Source organism: Ascaphus truei, chromosome 1 (genome assembly GCF_040206685.1).
Source record: "Ascaphus truei isolate aAscTru1 chromosome 1, aAscTru1.hap1, whole genome shotgun sequence".
Lineage (NCBI taxonomy): Eukaryota > Metazoa > Chordata > Amphibia > Anura > Ascaphidae > Ascaphus > Ascaphus truei.
This window is the reverse complement of record NC_134483.1, coordinates 8,598,388-8,615,988: the sequence shown is the minus strand read 5'-3', so window position 1 is coordinate 8,615,988 and position 17,601 is coordinate 8,598,388. Positions and strand designations below refer to the sequence as shown.

At 52.5% G+C, this 17,601-nt stretch overlaps 1 protein-coding gene across 1 annotated transcript in view; it reads left to right on the top strand.

Moving 5' to 3' along the window:
* Nucleotides 1–1,830: 1,830 nt before the first annotated feature.
* Nucleotides 1,831–17,601, top strand: part of LOC142468795 (protein huluwa-like) — a 30,088-nt gene continuing 14,317 nt past the window's right edge. Inside the window, exon 1 of the mRNA XM_075575362.1 lies at nucleotides 1,831–2,505. Within this exon, the coding sequence (XP_075431477.1) occupies nucleotides 1,831–2,505 (675 nt within the window). The remainder of the gene's footprint in view (nucleotides 2,506–17,601) is intronic.

The following is a 17,601-nucleotide window of genomic DNA, read 5'->3' as shown; positions in this document are numbered from 1 at the left end:
ACCGCAGGGTCATGTCCCTACACGGGCAGCCGGCAGGACCCAGGTCAGCGGGAGAGCGGGATGCAGCCCAGCACGGAATCACTCCGTCCTGCGGACACGGGTGCAGCGGGTAACCCTAATTCAGAGCGTTTTAACCCGTCCGCTGCCCGAGGGGACTGCAAGACATTGAAGGGGTTACACTTACACTTGTACGTTCCAGTTTGCACAGGTTTAGAAAAGCAGGTCAGGAATAACTATTCAGCACTAAAAGCTCATGTGAAACAGTCTGGCATATTGCTAGCTTTGTTAATAACCCCTGTCACAGTATAGCACTGACCGTGTATACAGCGCTGTACATAGAATATCTGAAGTGCTTACGGGGATAAAGTGAGTTTACCAAAGGGCTGACCGTGGGATTCCGACAAGATTTTAGGGACCACTGCACACTGCAGACCCTCCAACATCGAGCCCACGGGAAGAGGTGCGCTTCAGTTCCTCTGCCAATGTGGGATACATGAGCTTACATACAAGTGAGCACCTCCCGTGAAGGCCCCGTCACACATGCAATGTATTACATGCAAAGACCATGTTACCAATGCAACCCTTGTCTGTCCGGATTTATTTGCATATACACTATATGTCTATGAAATAGAAGTCACGATAACTTCCCTATAACACACTGATCAATCTTCAGACAGTGGCGCCCTCCCCATCGCCCACGGAAATAGGTACATTACCTAACATGCTACGGCTCTCGTTCCCCGTTACCGTGTCTGGGTGTCCCAAGAGGAGAATAAGGAGACGGGTGACCTCTGGTGACCTGCGTCCCATCTTCACGACACACAGACTGGAGTTATCCACCCACAGGTGTGAGGCTGTGTGTCAAAGTGCCCTTACTGCAAACGTGGCACGAAACTAGCATCACGTTTATCAAAGAGGAAGCAGCCCACGGGAAAGTGGCATGTTTGGGGGGTCTCCGTGCTGTGCTATTCACAGCTGGGGGACAGGTACACAAGGGGTTACTCACTAAAGTCTCCTGGCTCCAAAACCAGACGAATTGCACCAGATCGATCAATGAGAAAACTGCACTTGTTTCAGTGGGATTCTTTGATGAATCTGGTGCTGTTTTTTGCACTGGTTTTTTGCAGCCTGAAGACTTTTACTAAATAACCTCAGAATCATTTGGAGCCATGTGATCTCCATCAGAGGTTGCACAAATAATCCATTAAGGAAGCGGGTGTGTCTTGCATTCTATTAAAGGGTAATAAAGAGCCTGGCGGGTGTGAGGGTTTTATACTCTCTGCTGGGCGTCTGGTCAATAACACATTAGCTTAACCTCTTCACTGCCAGACAGCCTGCAACACATTACCTGGGGGCCTGGGAGCTCTCTAGCTGGGATTACAAGTTCCTGTTACTCTCACCTGCATATTTACAGCAGTATTCCCCAGTATTGCTCTGCTGTTTATGCTCCGCACCGTGCTGCACTTGGGGCTTCCTTCACAGAAGAATAAAAGGCCAGGTGTAGAGATATAACCTGTCTCTGTAGGCGTTCCCCTTCCAAACACCCAGTTTGGGTTAAAACCCCCTGCCTTGGGGGAATCTGGTATCGGTGAATAAACCAGAGACAGATTCATCAAGCCAATAAAGCGTTTAGCACACGCTGGTACCCATCTCCCTCACTCCTGGCTTGTATGGCATTGCTATGCTGACTTCCCACACTCAGGTACCTGGATGAATCCATTCCCGCACTAAGCCCCTTATTGCCGCGTATTCGCACCCACTCTGATCTTCCCTTCCTCCCCTCCCCCACCTGTCTTCTTTTCCAGATAACCCAGCAGCCCGGCAAATGCCATGGTGACATTGACACCCTCTTACTCTCCCCCGGATGGGGGGACCTCCGCTGTCCACCCAACCCCGTCCGTGGAGGAGAGGCTGGTCTTCCAGCCGGTTCTCACCCTCCTCGTCGCCCTGCTCATCCCCTGCGTGGTTCTGCTCTTCCTCCTCAATTGCTTCCTGCTCTTCCACCGCCTCCCCGCCTTCTCCCTGAAGAAGAGAGGGAAGCGGAGAGGAGCAGTGAGGAGCAGGTATCCCTGTCTGAGGGTCAGCCAGGATGGACGTACAACCATTGCCACCACCTCCAGCAGACCTCTGTGCAAAGGCTGCCATGGCTCCGGCAGCGTCCAAGGGTTGGAGGCCGCTCTAGCCAAGGGGGAAGGTGGTCAGGGGTCCAGGAACAGGCCTCCATCCAGAGACGGTTCTCACAAGGCGAATGGCACCGTGAGTAACCCAGGGTCCTGCTCCCTGCGCCCGGCCTGTGTGATATCTGTGCCCTGCTGCTCTGCCAGGAGACCCTGGAACCCACCAGCCTGTGTGAGACCACCGGAGAGGACGATGGGCTGGGTGCAGGTGGGAGACGGCGTGGGATCTCACGGCGTGGAATCTCAAGGCACAGAGTCTACCAGCGAACTGGAGGCTCGGTACAATGCGGTGCCGCCCAACTCCTCAGAAGCTGAGACTGCCCCCGGGGTAAGTACAGAGCTTCTGCCCCGGCATGCCCACCCTTCCCTATCTGCTGCATCCCATCACCTGGTGAGATTCCCTTATCGAAGTGGGACCCCCTCCCCCCCCCTTCATTTGGGTGGGATCTGTGGTGAGATCAGACATTTGAGGGGCTCCCTCTTGGGTGGTCCGACAAGGGTATCATAAAGATAACGGTTTAGTTGCTGCTTGCAGATACTGAAACAGCCGCTGTGGGATTGCAGTGATCGGCAGCTCTATGCTGCAAAACAGAGTTGAAAATGTATTCTCGGCTGAACTTGGCTTCACAGAGCAGAATAAACAGAGATCTGTAGGCCCAGGACTTGCACACAGAGCTTGCCATCTACATGTGGGTGTGAGACACAGGGAGGGGATGTGAGTAGTACTGGCTTCTCCCACTTCAAAGATCGTGACTTCCCTATTCTGGCAATGCTTTCCACGGCCCATGAGATCTGTGGATTAGAGGGGGGGGGGGGGGACAGGCTCTGTGACCCTGCAAACCTGTCACTCCCTCCCCCAGGACAGGAGCTGTGTTAATGACCGTGACATGTTAAAGCTCGTTAGAAAGATATTAATTGTAATATTAGTTGGCATTTCTTTAGCTACAATATCGACATCTGAATGTATTTTCTAGACATAGACTGTACTTTATTTTTATTCGTGTCACTCTTTTCTGCTCTATACTGTGATTCTAACCTTCCTGATGTTATAATATTACTCCAGCGATATATCTGTTTGTGAGTTTAGGTAATAGAACAAAATGGCTTGTTTACAATGTCAGCCGAGAATACTCCTGTGTGGGTGTGTACCGGTGTCTACATTTTTATACCATACCTATTGGGGTGTGTGTGCCGCTTATAGTACTGGAATAGGAGTGTGTGTGTGCCGCTTATAGTACTGGAATAGGAGTGTGTGTGTGTGCCGCTTATAGTACTGGAATAGTAGTGTGTGTGCTGCTTATAGTACTGGAATAGTAGTGTGTGTGTGTGCCGATTATAGTACTGGAATAGTAGTGTGTGTGTGTGTGTGTGCCGCTTATAGTACTGGAATAGTAGTGTGTGTGTGTGCCGCTTATAGTACTGGAATAGGAGTGTGTGTGTGCCGCTTATAGTACTGGAATAGTAGTGTGTGTGCTGCTTATAGTACTGGAATAGTAGTGTGTGTGTGTGTGCCGATTATAGTACTAGAATAGTAGTGTGTGTGTGTGTGTGTGTGTGTGTGTGTGTGTGTGTGTGTGTGTGTGTGCCGCTTATAGTACTGGAATAGTAGTGTGTGTGTGCTGCTTATAGTACTGGAATAGTAGTGTGTGTGTGTGTGCCGATTATAGTACTGGAATAGTAGTGTGTGTGTGTGTGTGTGCCGCTTATAGTACTGGAATAGTAGTGTGTGTGTGTGTGCCGCTTATAGTACTGGAATAGTAGTGTGTGTGTGTGCCGCTTATAGTACTGGAATAGTAGTGTGTGTGTGTGTGTGCCGCTTATAGTACTGGAATAGTAGTGTGTGTGTGTGTGCCGCTTATAGTACTGGAATAGTAGTGTGTGTGTGTGTGTGTGCCGCTTATAGTACTGGAATAGTAGTGTGTGTGTGTGCCGCTTATAGTACTGGAATAGTAGTGTGTGTGTGTGCCGCTTATAGTACTGGAATAGTAGTGTGTGTGTGTGTGTGCCGCTTATAGTACTGGAATAGTAGTGTGTGTGTGTGCCCCTTATAGTACTGGAATAGTAGTGTGTGTGTGTGTGCCGCTTATAGTACTGGAATAGTAGTGTGTGTGTGTGCCGCTTATAGTACTGGAATAGTAGTGTGTGTGTGTGCCGCTTATAGTACTGGAATAGTAGTGTGTGTGTGTGCCGCTTATAGTACTGGAATAGTAGTGTGTGTGTGTGTGCCGCTTATAGTACTGGAATAGTAGTGTGTGTGTGTGCCGCTTATAGTACTGGAATAGTAGTGTGTGTGTGTGCCGCTTATAGTACTGGAATAGTAGTGTGTGTGTGTGTGTGTGTGTGCCGCTTATAGTACTGGAATAGGTGTGTGTGTGCCGCTTATAGTACTGGAATAGTAGTGTGTGTGTGTGTGTGTGTGTGCCGCTTATAGTACTGGAATAGTAGTGTGTGTGTGCCGCTTATAGTAGTGTGTGTGTGTGTGCCGCTTATAGTACTGGAATAATAGTGTCTGTGTGTGTGCCGCTTATAGTACTGGAATAGTAGTGTGTGTGTGCCGCTTATAGTACTGGAATAGTAGTGTGTGTGCCGCTTATAGTAGTGTGTGTGTGTGTGTGTGCCGCTTATAGTACTGGAATAGTAGTGTGTGTGTGTGCCGCTTATAGTACTGGAATAGGTGTGTGTGTGCCGCTTATAGTACTGGAATAGTAGTGTGTGTGTGTGCCGCTTATAGTACTGGAATAGTAGTGTGTGTGTGTGCCGCTTATAGTAGTGTGTGTGTGTGTGCCGCTTATAGTACTGGAATAGTAGTGTGTGTGTGTGTGCCGCTTATAGTACTGGAATAGTAGTGTGTGTGCCGCTTATAGCACTGGAACAGAGCTGTGTGTGTGTGTGTGTTCCGCTTATAGTACTGGAATAGTAGTGTGTGTGCCGCTTGTAGCACTGGAATAGTAGTGTGTGTGTGTGCCGCTTGTAGCACTGGAATAGTAGTGTGTGTGTGTGTGTGTGTGCCGCTTGTAGCACTGGAATAGTAGTGTGTGTGCCGCTTGTAGCACTGGAATAGTAGTGTGTGTGCCGCTTGTAGCACTGGAATAGTAGTGTGTGTGCCGCTTGTAGCACTGGAATAGTAGTGTGTGTGTGCCGCTTGTAGCACTGGAATAGTAGTGTGTGTGTGCCGCTTGTAGCACTGGAATAGTAGTGTGTGTGTGCCGCTTATAGCACTGGAATAGCAGTGTGTGTGTGTGTGTGTGCTGCTTATAGCACTGGAATAGTAGTGTGTGTGTGTGCTGCTTATAGCACTGGAATAGTAGTGTGTGTGTGTGTGTGTGCCGCTTGTAGCACTGGAATAGTAGTGTGTGTGTGTGTGTGTGTGTGTGTGTGTGCCGCTTGTAGCACTGGAATAGTAGTGTGTGTGTGTGTGCCGCTTGTAGCACTGGAATAGTAGTGTGTGTGTGTGTGTGTGCCGCTTGTAGCACTGGAATAGTAGTGTGTGTGTGTGTGTGCCGCTTGTAGCACTGGAATAGTAGTGTGTGTGTGTGTGTGTGTGTGTGTGTGTGTGTGTGTGTGTGTGTGTGTGTGTGTGTGTGTGTGTGTGTGTGCCGCTTGTAGCACTGGAATAGTAGTGTGTGTGTGTGCCGCTTGTAGCACTGGAATAGTAGTGTGTGTGTGTGTGTGTGTGTGCCGCTTGTAGCACTGGAATAGTAGTGTGTGTGTGTGTGTGTGTGTGTGTGTGTGTGTGTGTATGTGCCGCTTATAGCACTGGAACAGAGCTGTGTGCTGCAGGTCGGGTGTCTGTGCACAGTAAGAATTGCACCAGATGCTAATCAGGGAAATGAATATTACTGAATTCTTCTTCTTCTTTGCGTCCCTGCTGCTGTCTATAAAAATCCAGCAAACCCCAACTGCGCCTCAGCGAGCGTCACGGACCCGGACAGTGCAGGCGGCGGCGCGGCCTCTTATACTGGGGTATTTCCTCTCGTACAAATGTGAGACTTGTAAGATGTAGAGATGCACATACAGTAAGTAACCCAGTGTGCAGACACTTACCTCCCAGGTACTACAGGCGGCTCTGTGCGTCTCTATACTGCGCACTTACCTCCCAGGTATTACAGGCGGATCTGTGCGTCTCTATACTGCGCACTTACCTCCCAGGTATTACAGGCGGCTCTGTGCGTCTCTATACTGCGCACTTACCTCCCAGGTATTACAGGCGGCTCTGTGCGTCTCTATACTGCGCACTTACCTCCCAGGTATTACAGGCGGCTCTGTGCGTCTCTATACTGCGCACTTACCTCCCAGGTATTACAGGCGGCTCTGTGCGTCTCTATACTGCGCACTTACCTCCCAGGTATTACAGGCGGCTCTGTGCGTCTCTATACTGCGCACTTACCTCCCAGGTATTACAGGCGGCTCTGTGCGTCTCTATACTGCGCACTTACCTCCCAGGTATTACAGGCGGCTCTGTGCGTCTCTATACTGCGCACTTACCTCCCAGGTATTACAGGCGGCTCTGTGCGTCTCTATACTGCGCACTTACCTCCCAGGTATTACAGGCGGATCTGTGCGTCTCTATACTGCGCACTTACCTCCCAGGTATTACAGGCGGCTCTGTGCGTCTCTATACTGCGCACTTACCTCCCAGGTATTACAGGCGGCTCTGTGCGTCTCTATACTGCGCACTTACCTCCCAGGTATTACAGGCTCTGTGCGTCTCTATACTGTGCACTTACCTCCCAGGTATTACAGGCGGCTCTGTGCGTCTCTATACTGCGCACTTACCTCCCAGGTATTCCAGGCGGCTCTGTGCGTCTCTATACTGCGCACTTACCTCCCAGGTATTACAGGCGGCTCTGTGCGTCTCTATACTGTGCACTTACCTCCCAGGTATTACAGGCGGCTCTGTGCGTCTCTATACTGCGCACTTACCTCCCAGGTATTACAGGCGGCTCTGTGCGTCTCTATACTGTGCACTTACCTCCCAGGTATTACAGGCGGCTCTGTGCGTCTCTATACTGCGCACTTACCTCCCAGGTATTACAGGCGGCTCTGTGCGTCTCTATACTGCGCACTTACCTCCCAGGTATTACAGGCGGCTCTGTGCGTCTCTATACCGCGCACTTACCTCCCAGGTATTACAGGCGGCTATGTGCGTCTCTATACTGCGCACTTACCTCCCAGGTATTACAGGCGGCTCTGTGCGTCTCTATACTGCGCACTTACCTCCCAGGTATTACAGGCGGCTCTGTGCATCTCTATACTGCGCACTTACCTCCCAGGTATTACAGGCGGCTCTGTGCGTCTCTATACTGCGCACTTACCTCCCAGGTACTACAGGCGGCTCTGTGCGTCTCTATACTGTGCACTTACCTCCCAGGTATTACACGCGGCTCTGTGCGTCTCTATACTGTGCACTTACCTCCCAGGTATTACAGGCGGCTCTGTGCGTCTCTATACTGTGCACTTACCTCCCAGGTATTACAGGCGGCTCTGTGCGTCTCTATACTGCGCACTTACCTCCCAGGTATTACAGGCGGATCTGTGCGTCTCTATACTGCGCACTTACCTCCCAGGTATTACAGGCGGCTCTGTGCGTCTCTATACTGCGCACTTACCTCCCAGGTATTACAGGCGGCTCTGTGCGTCTCTATACTGCGCACTTACCTCCCAGGTATTACAGGCGGCTCTGTGCATCTCTATACTGTGCACTTACCTCCCAGGTATTACAGGCTCTGTGCGTCTCTATACTGCGCACTTACCTCCCAGGTATTACAGGCGGCTCTGTGCGTCTCTATACTGTGCACTTACCTCCCAGGTATTACAGGCGGCTCTGTGCGTCTCTATACTGTGCACTTACCTCCCAGGTATTACAGGCGGCTCTGTGCGTCTCTATACTGCGCACTTACCTCCCAGGTATTACAGGCGGCTCTGTGCGTCTCTATACTGCGCACTTACCTCCCAGGTATTACAGGCGGCTCTGTGCGTCTCTATACTGCGCACTTACCTCCCAGGTATTACAGGCGGCTCTGTGCATCTCTATACTGCGCACTTACCTCCCAGGTATTACAGGCTCTGTGCGTCTCTATACTGCGCACTTACCTCCCAGGTATTACAGGCGGCTCTGTGCGTCTCTATACTGTGCACTTACCTCCCAGGTATTACAGGCGGCTCTGTGCGTCTCTATACTGCGCACCTACCTCCCAGGTATTACAGGCGGCTCTGTGCGTCTATACTGTGCACTTACCTCCCAGGTATTACAGGCGGCTCTGTGCGTCTCTATACTGCGCACTTACCTCCCAGGTATTACAGGCGGCTCTGTGCGTCTCTATACTGCGCACTTACCTCCCAGGTATTACAGGCGGCTCTGTGCGTCTCTATACTGCGCACTTACCTCCCAGGTATTACAGGCGGCTCTGTGCGTCTCTATACTGCGCACTTACCTCCCAGGTATTACAGGCGGCTCTGTGCATCTCTATACTGTGCACTTACCTCCCAGGTATTACAGGCGGCTCTGTGCGTCTCTATACTGCGCACTTACCTCCCAGGTATTACAGGCGGCTCTGTGCGTCTCTATACTGTGCACTTACCTCCCAGGTATTACAGGCGGCTCTGTGCGTCTCTATACTGTGCACTTACCTCCCAGGTATTACAGGCGGATCTGTGCGTCTCTATACTGTGCACTTACCTCCCAGGTATTACAGGCGGCTCTGTGCGTCTCTATACTGTGCACTTACCTCCCAGGTATTACAGGCGGCTCTGTGCGTCTCTATACTGCGCACTTACCTCCCAGGTATTACAGGCGGCTCTGTGCGTCTCTATACTGTGCACTTACCTCCCAGGTATTACAGGCGGCTCTGTGCGTCTCTATACTGCGCACTTACCTCCCAGGTATTACAGGCGGATCTGTGCGTCTCTATACTGTGCACTTACCTCCCAGGTATTACAGGCGGCTCTGTGCGTCTCTATACTGTGCACTTACCTCCCAGGTATTACAGGCGGCTCTGTGCGTCTCTATACTGTGCACTTACCTCCCAGGTATTACAGGCGGCTCTGTGCGTCTCTATACTGTGCACTTACCTCCCAGGTATTACAGGCGGCTCTGTGCGTCTCTATACTGTGCACTTACCTCCCAGGTATTACAGGCGGCTCTGTGCGTCTCTATACTGTGCACTTACCTCCCAGGTATTACAGGCGGATCTGTGCGTCTCTATACTGCGCACTTACCTCCCAGGTATTACAGGCGGCTCTGTGCGTCTCTATTCTGCGCACTTACCTCCCAGGTATTACAGGCGGCTCTGTGCATCTCTATACTGCGCACTTACCTCCCAGGTATTACAGGCGGCTCTGTGCGTCTCTATACTGTGCACTTACCTCCCAGGTATTACAGGCGGATCTGTGCGTCTCTATACTGCGCACTTACCTCCCAGGTATTACAGGCGGCTCTGTGCGTCTCTATTCTGCGCACTTACCTCCCAGGTATTACAGGCGGCTCTGTGCGTCTCTATACTGCGCACTTACCTCCCAGGTATTACAGGCGGCTCTGTGCGTCTCTATACTGCGCACTTACCTCCCAGGTATTACAGGCGTATCTGTGCGTCTCTATACTGTGCACTTACCTCCCAGGTATTACAGGCGGCTCTGTGCGTCTCTATACTGTGCGCTTACCTCCCAGGTATTACAGGCGGCTCTGTGCGTCTCTATACTGCGCACTTACCTCCCAGGTATTACAGGCGGCTCTGTGCGTCTCTATACTGTGCACTTACCTCCCAGGTATTACAGGCGGCTCTGTGCGTCTCTATACTGCGCACTTACCTCCCAGGTATTACAGGCGGATCTGTGCGTCTTTATACTGCGCACTTACCTCCCAGGTATTACAGGCGGCTCTGTGCGTCTCTATACTGCGCACTTACCTCCCAGGTATTACAGGCGGCTCTGTGCGTCTCTATACTGCGCACTTACCTCCCAGGTATTACAGGCGGCTCTGTGCGTCTCTATACTGCGCACTTACCTCCCAGGTATTACAGGCGGCTCTGTGCGTCTCTATACTGTGCACTTACCTCCCAGGTATTACAGGCGGCTCTGTGCGTCTCTATACTGCGCACTTACCTCCCAGGTATTACAGGCGGCTCTGTGCGTCTCTATACTGCGCACTTACCTCCCAGGTATTACAGGCGGCTCTGTGCGTCTCTATACTGTGCACTTACCTCCCAGGTATTACAGGCGGCTCTGTGCGTCTCTATACTGTGCACTTACCTCCCAGGTATTACAGGCGGCTCTGTGCGTCTCTATACTGCGCACTTACCTCCCAGGTATTACAGGCGGCTCTGTGCGTCTCTATACTGCGCACTTACCTCCCAGGTATTACAGGCGGCTCTGTGCGTCTCTATACTGCGCACTTACCTCCCAGGTATTACAGGCGGCTCTGTGCGTCTCTATACTGTGCACTTACCTCCCAGGTATTACAGGCGGCTCTGTGCGTCTCTATACTGTGCACTTACCTCCCAGGTATTACAGGCGGCTCTGTGCGTCTCTATACTGCGCACTTACCTCACAGGTATTACAGGCGGCTCTGTGCGTCTCTATACTGTGCACTTACCTCCCAGGTATTACAGGCGGCTCTGTGCGTCTCTATACTGCGCACTTACCTCCCAGGTATTACAGGCGGCTCTGTGCGTCTCTATACTGCGCACTTACCTCCCAGGTATTACAGGCGGCTCTGTGCGTCTCTATACTGCGCACTTACCTCCCAGGTATTACAGGCGGCTCTGTGCGTCTCTATACTGCGCACTTACCTCCCAGGTATTACAGGCGGATCTGTGCGTCTCTATACTGCGCACTTACCTCCCAGGTATTACAGGCGGATCTGTGCGTCTCTATACTGTGCACTTACCTCCCAGGTATTACAGGCGGCTCTGTGCGTCTCTATACTGCGCACTTACCTCCCAGGTATTACAGGCGGCTCTGTGCGTCTCTATACCGTGCACTTACCTCCCAGGTATTACAGGCGGCTCTGTGCGTCTCTATACTGTGCACTTACCTCCCAGGTATTACAGGCGGATCTGTGCGTCTCTATACTGCGCACTTACCTCCCAGGTATTACAGGCGGCTCTGTGCGTCTCTATACCGCGCACTTACCTCCCAGGTATTACAGGCGGCTCTGTGCGTCTCTATACTGTGCACTTACCTCCCAGGTATTACAGGCGGCTCTGTGCGTCTCTATACTGTGCACTTACCTCCCAGGTATTACAGGCGGCTCTGTGCGTCTCTATACTGCGCACTTACCTCCCAGGTATTACAGGCGGATCTGTGCCTCTCTATACTGCGCACTTACCTCCCAGGTATTACAGGCGGCTCTGTGCGTCTCTATACTGTGCACTTACCTCCCAGGTATTACAGGCGGCTCTGTGCGTCTCTATACTGCGCACTTACCTCCCAGGTATTACAGGCGGCTCTGTGCGTCTCTATACTGTGCACTTACCTCCCAGGTATTACAGACGGCTCTGTGCGTCTCTATACTGTGCATTTACCTCCCAGGTATTACAGGCGGCTCTGTGCGTCTCTATACTGCGCACTTACCTCCCAGGTATTACAGGCGGCTCTGTGCGTCTCTATACTGCGCACTTACCTCCCAGGTATTACAGGCGGCTCTGTGCGTCTCTATACTGCGCACTTACCTCCCAGGTATTACAGGCGGCTCTGTGCGTCTCTATACTGTGCACTTACCTCCCAGGTATTACAGGCGTCTCTGTGCGTCTCTATACTGTGCGCTTACCTCCCAGGTATTACAGGCGGCTCTGTGCGTCTCTATACTGCGCACTTACCTCCCAGGTATTACAGGTGGCTCTGTGCGTCTCTATACTGTGCACTTACCTCCCAGGTATTACAGGCTCTGTGCGTCTCTATACCGCGCACTTACCTCCCAGGTATTAAAGGCGGCTCTGTGCGTCTCTATACTGCGCACTTACCTCCCAGGTATTACAGGCGGCTCTGTGCGTCTCTATACTGTGCACTTACCTCCCAGGTATTACAGGCGGCTCTGTGCGTCTCTATACTGTGCACTTACCTCCCAGGTATTAAAGGCGGCTCTGTGCGTCTCTATACTGCGCACTTACCTCCCAGGTATTACAGGCGGCTCTGTGCGTCTCTATACTGTGCACTTACCTCCCAGGTATTACAGGCGGCTCTGTGCGTCTCTATACTGCGCACTTACCTCCCAGGTATTACAGGCGGCTCTGTGCGTCTCTATACTGCGCACTTACCTCCCAGGTATTACAGGCGGCTCTGTGCGTCTCTATACTGCGCACTTACCTCCCAGGTATTACAGGCGGCTCTGTGCGTCTCTATACTGCGCACTTACCTCCCAGGTATTACAGGCGGCTCTGTGCGTCTCTATACTGCGCACTTACCTCCCAGGTATTACAGGCGGCTCTGTGCGTCTCTATACTGCGCACTTACCTCCCAGGTATTACAGGCGGCTCTGTGCGTCTCTATACTGCGCACTTACCTCCCAGGTATTACAGGCGGCTCTGTGCGTCTCTATACTGTGCACTTACCTCCCAGGTATTACAGGCGGCTCTGTGCGTCTCTATACTGCGCACTTACCTCCCAGGTATTACAGGCAGCTCTGTGCGTCTCTATACTGCGCACTTACCTCCCGGGTATTACAGGCGGCTCTGTGCGTCTCTATACTGCGCACTTACCTCCCAGGTATTACAGGCGGCTCTGTGCGTCTCTATACTGCGCACTTACCTCCCAGGTATTACAGGCGGCTCTGTGCGTCTCTATACTGTGCACTTACCTCCCAGGTATTACAGGCGGCTCTGTGCGTCTCTATACCGTGCACTTACCTCCCAGGTATTACAGGCGGATCTGTGCGTCTCTATACTGCGCACTTACCTCCCAGGTATTACAGGCGGCTCTGTGCGTCTCTATACTGCGCACTTACCTCCCAGGTATTACAGGCGGCTCTGTGCGTCTCTATACTGTGCACTTACCTCCCAGGTATTACAGGCGGCTCTGTGCGTCTCTATACTGCGCACTTACCTCCCAGGTATTACAGGCGGCTCTGTGCGTCTCTATACTGCGCACTTACCTCCCAGGTATTACAGGCGGCTCTGTGCGTCTCTATACTGCGCACTTACCTCCCAGGTATTACAGGCGGCTCTGTGCGTCTCTATACTGCGCACTTACCTCCCAGGTATTACACGCGGCTCTGTGCGTCTCTATACTGTGCACTTACCTCCCAGGTATTACAGGCGGCTCTGTGCGTCTCTATACTGTGCACTTACCTCCCAGGTATTACAGGCGGCTCTGTGCGTCTCTATACTGCGCACTTACCTCCCAGGTATTACAGGCGGATCTGTGCGTCTCTATACTGTGCACTTACCTCCCAGGTATTACAGGCGGCTCTGTGCGTCTCTATACTGTGCACTTACCTCCCAGGTATTACAGGCTCTGTGCGTCTCTATACCGTGCACTTACCTCCCAGGTATTACAGGCGGCTCTGTGCCTCTCTATACTGTGCACTTACCTCCCAGGTATTACAGGCGGCTCTGTGCGTCTCTATACTGCGCACTTACCTCCCAGGTATTACAGGCGGCTCTGTGCGTCTCTATACCGCGCACTTACCTCCCAGGTATTACAGGCGGCTCTGTGCGTCTCTATACCGCGCACTTACCTCCCAGGTATTACAGGCGGATCTGTGCGTCTCTATACTGCGCACTTACCTCCCAGGTATTACAGGCGGATCTGTGCCTCTCTATACTGTGCACTTACCTCCCAGGTATTACAGGCGGCTCTGTGCGTCTCTATACTGCGCACTTACCTCCCAGGTATTACAGGCGGCTCTGTGCGTCTCTATACTGCGCACTTACCTCCCAGGTATTACAGGCGGCTCTGTGCGTCTCTATACTGCGCACTTACCTCCCAGGTATTACAGGCGGCTCTGTGCGTCTCTATACTGCGCACTTACCTCCCAGGTATTACAGGCGGCTCTGTGCGTCTCTATACTGTGCACTTACCTCCCAGGTATTACAGGCGGCTCTGTGCGTCTCTATACTGTGCACTTACCTCCCAGGTATTACAGGCGGCTCTGTGCGTCTCTATACTGCGCACTTACCTCCCAGGTATTACACGCGGCTCTGTGCGTCTCTATACTGTGCACTTACCTCCCAGGTATTACAGGCGGCTCTGTGCGTCTCTATACTGTGCACTTACCTCCCAGGTATTACAGGCGGCTCTGTGCGTCTCTATACTGCGCACTTACCTCCCAGGTATTACAGGCGGCTCTGTGCGTCTCTATACTGCGCACTTACCTCCCAGGTATTACAGGCGGCTCTGTGCGTCTCTATACTGCGCACTTACCTCCCAGGTATTACAGGCGGCTCTGTGCGTCTCTATACTGCGCACTTACCTCCCAGGTATTACAGGCGGCTCTGTGCGTCTCTATACTGTGCACTTACCTCCCAGGTATTACAGGCGGCTCTGTGCGTCTCTATACTGCGCACTTACCTCCCAGGTATTACAGGCGGCTCTGTGCGTCTCTATACTGTGCACTTACCTCCCAGGTATTACAGGCGGCTCTGTGCGTCTCTATACTGCGCACTTACCTCCCAGGTATTACAGGCGGATCTGTGCGTCTCTATACTGCGCACTTACCTCCCAGGTATTACAGGCGGCTCTGTGCGTCTCTATACTGCGCACTTACCTCCCAGGTATTACAGGCGGCTCTGTGCGTCTCTATACTGCGCACTTACCTCCCAGGTATTACAGGCGGATCTGTGCGTCTCTATACTGTGCGCTTACCTCCCAGGTATTACAGGCGGCTCTGTGCGTCTCTATACTGTGCACTTACCTCCCAGGTATTACAGGCGGCTCTGTGCGTCTCTATACTGCGCACTTACCTCCCAGGTATTACAGGCGGCTCTGTGCGTCTCTATACTGCGCACTTACCTCCCAGGTATTACAGGCGGATCTGTGCGTCTCTATACTGCGCACTTACCTCCCGGGTATTACAGGCGGCTCTGTGCGTCTCTATACTGCGCACTTACCTCCCAGGTATTACAGGCGGCTCTGTGCGTCTCTATACTGCGCACTTACCTCCCAGGTATTACAGGCGGCTCTGTGCGTCTCTATACTGTGCACTTACCTCCCAGGTATTACAGGCGGCTCTGTGCGTCTCTATACTGCGCACTTACCTCCCAGGTATTACAGGCGGCTCTGTGCGTCTCTATACTGCGCACTTACCTCCCAGGTATTACAGGCGGCTCTGTGCGTCTCTATACTGCGCACTTACCTCCCAGGTATTACAGGCGGCTCTGTGCGTCTCTATACTGCGCACTTACCTCCCAGGTATTACAGGCGGCTCTGTGCGTCTCTATACTGCGCACTTACCTCCCAGGTATTACAGGCGGCTCTGTGCGTCTCTATACTGTGCACTTACCTCCCAGGTATTACAGGCGGCTCTGTGCGTCTCTATACTGCGCACTTACCTCCCAGGTACTACAGGCGTCTCTGTGCGTCTCTATACTGTGCACTTACCTCCCAGGTATTACAGGCGGCTCTGTGCCTCTCTATACTGCGCACTTACCTCCCAGGTATTACAGGCGGCTCTGTGCGTCTCTATACTGCGCACTTACCTCCCAGGTATTACAGGCGGCTCTGTGCGTCTCTATACTGCGCACTTACCTCCCAGGTATTACAGGCGGCTCTGTGCGTCTCTATACTGTGCACTTACCTCCCAGGTATTACAGGCGGCTCTGTGCGTCTCTATACTGCGCACTTACCTCCCAGGTATTACAGGCGGATCTGTGCGTCTCTATACTGTGCACTTACCTCCCAGGTATTACAGGCGGCTCTGTGCGTCTCTATACTGTGCACTTACCTCCCAGGTATTACAGGCGGCTCTGTGCGTCTCTATACTGTGCACTTACCTCCCAGGTATTACAGGCGGCTCTGTGCGTCTCTATACTGTGCACTTACCTCCCAGGTATTACAGGCGGCTCTGTGCGTCTCTATACTGTGCACTTACCTCCCAGGTATTACAGGCGGCTCTGTGCGTCTCTATACTGTGCGCTTACCTCCCAGGTATTACAGGCGGCTCTGTGCGTCTCTATACTGCGCACTTACCTCCCAGGTATTACAGGCGGCTCTGTGCGTCTCTATACTGTGCACTTACCTCCCAGGTATTACAGGCGGCTCTGTGCGTCTCTATACTGCGCACTTACCTCCCAGGTATTACAGGCGGATCTGTGCGTCTTTATACTGCGCACTTACCTCCCAGGTATTACAGGCGGCTCTGTGCGTCTCTATACTGCGCACTTACCTCCCAGGTATTACAGGCGGCTCTGTGCGTCTCTATACTGCGCACTTACCTCCCAGGTATTACAGGCGGCTCTGTGCGTCTCTATACTGCGCACTTACCTCCCAGGTATTACAGGCGGCTCTGTGCGTCTCTATACTGTGCACTTACCTCCCAGGTATTACAGGCGGCTCTGTGCGTCTCTATACTGCGCACTTACCTCCCAGGTATTACAGGCGGCTCTGTGCGTCTCTATACTGCGCACTTACCTCCCAGGTATTACAGGCGGCTCTGTGCGTCTCTATACTGTGCACTTACCTCCCAGGTATTACAGGCGGCTCTGTGCGTCTCTATACTGTGCACTTACCTCCCAGGTATTACAGGCGGCTCTGTGCGTCTCTATACTGCGCACTTACCTCCCAGGTATTACAGGCGGCTCTGTGCGTCTCTATACTGCGCACTTACCTCCCAGGTATTACAGGCGGCTCTGTGCGTCTCTATACTGCGCACTTACCTCCCAGGTATTACAGGCGGCTCTGTGCGTCTCTATACTGTGCACTTACCTCCCAGGTATTACAGGCGGCTCTGTGCGTCTCTATACTGTGCACTTACCTCCCAGGTATTACAGGCGGCTCTGTGCGTCTCTATACTGCGCACTTACCTCACAGGTATTACAGGCGGCTCTGTGCGTCTCTATACTGTGCACTTACCTCCCAGGTATTACAGGCGGCTCTGTGCGTCTCTATACTGCGCACTTACCTCCCAGGTATTACAGGCGGCTCTGTGCGTCTCTATACTGCGCACTTACCTCCCAGGTATTACAGGCGGCTCTGTGCGTCTCTATACTGCGCACTTACCTCCCAGGTATTACAGGCGGCTCTGTGCGTCTCTATACTGCGCACTTACCTCCCAGGTATTACAGGCGGATCTGTGCGTCTCTATACTGCGCACTTACCTCCCAGGTATTACAGGCGGCTCTGTGCGTCTCTATACTGTGCACTTACCTCCCAGGTATTACAGGCGGCTCTGTGCGTCTCTATACTGCGCACTTACCTCCCAGGTATTACAGGCGGCTCTGTGCGTCTCTATACCGTGCACTTACCTCCCAGGTATTACAGGCGGCTCTGTGCG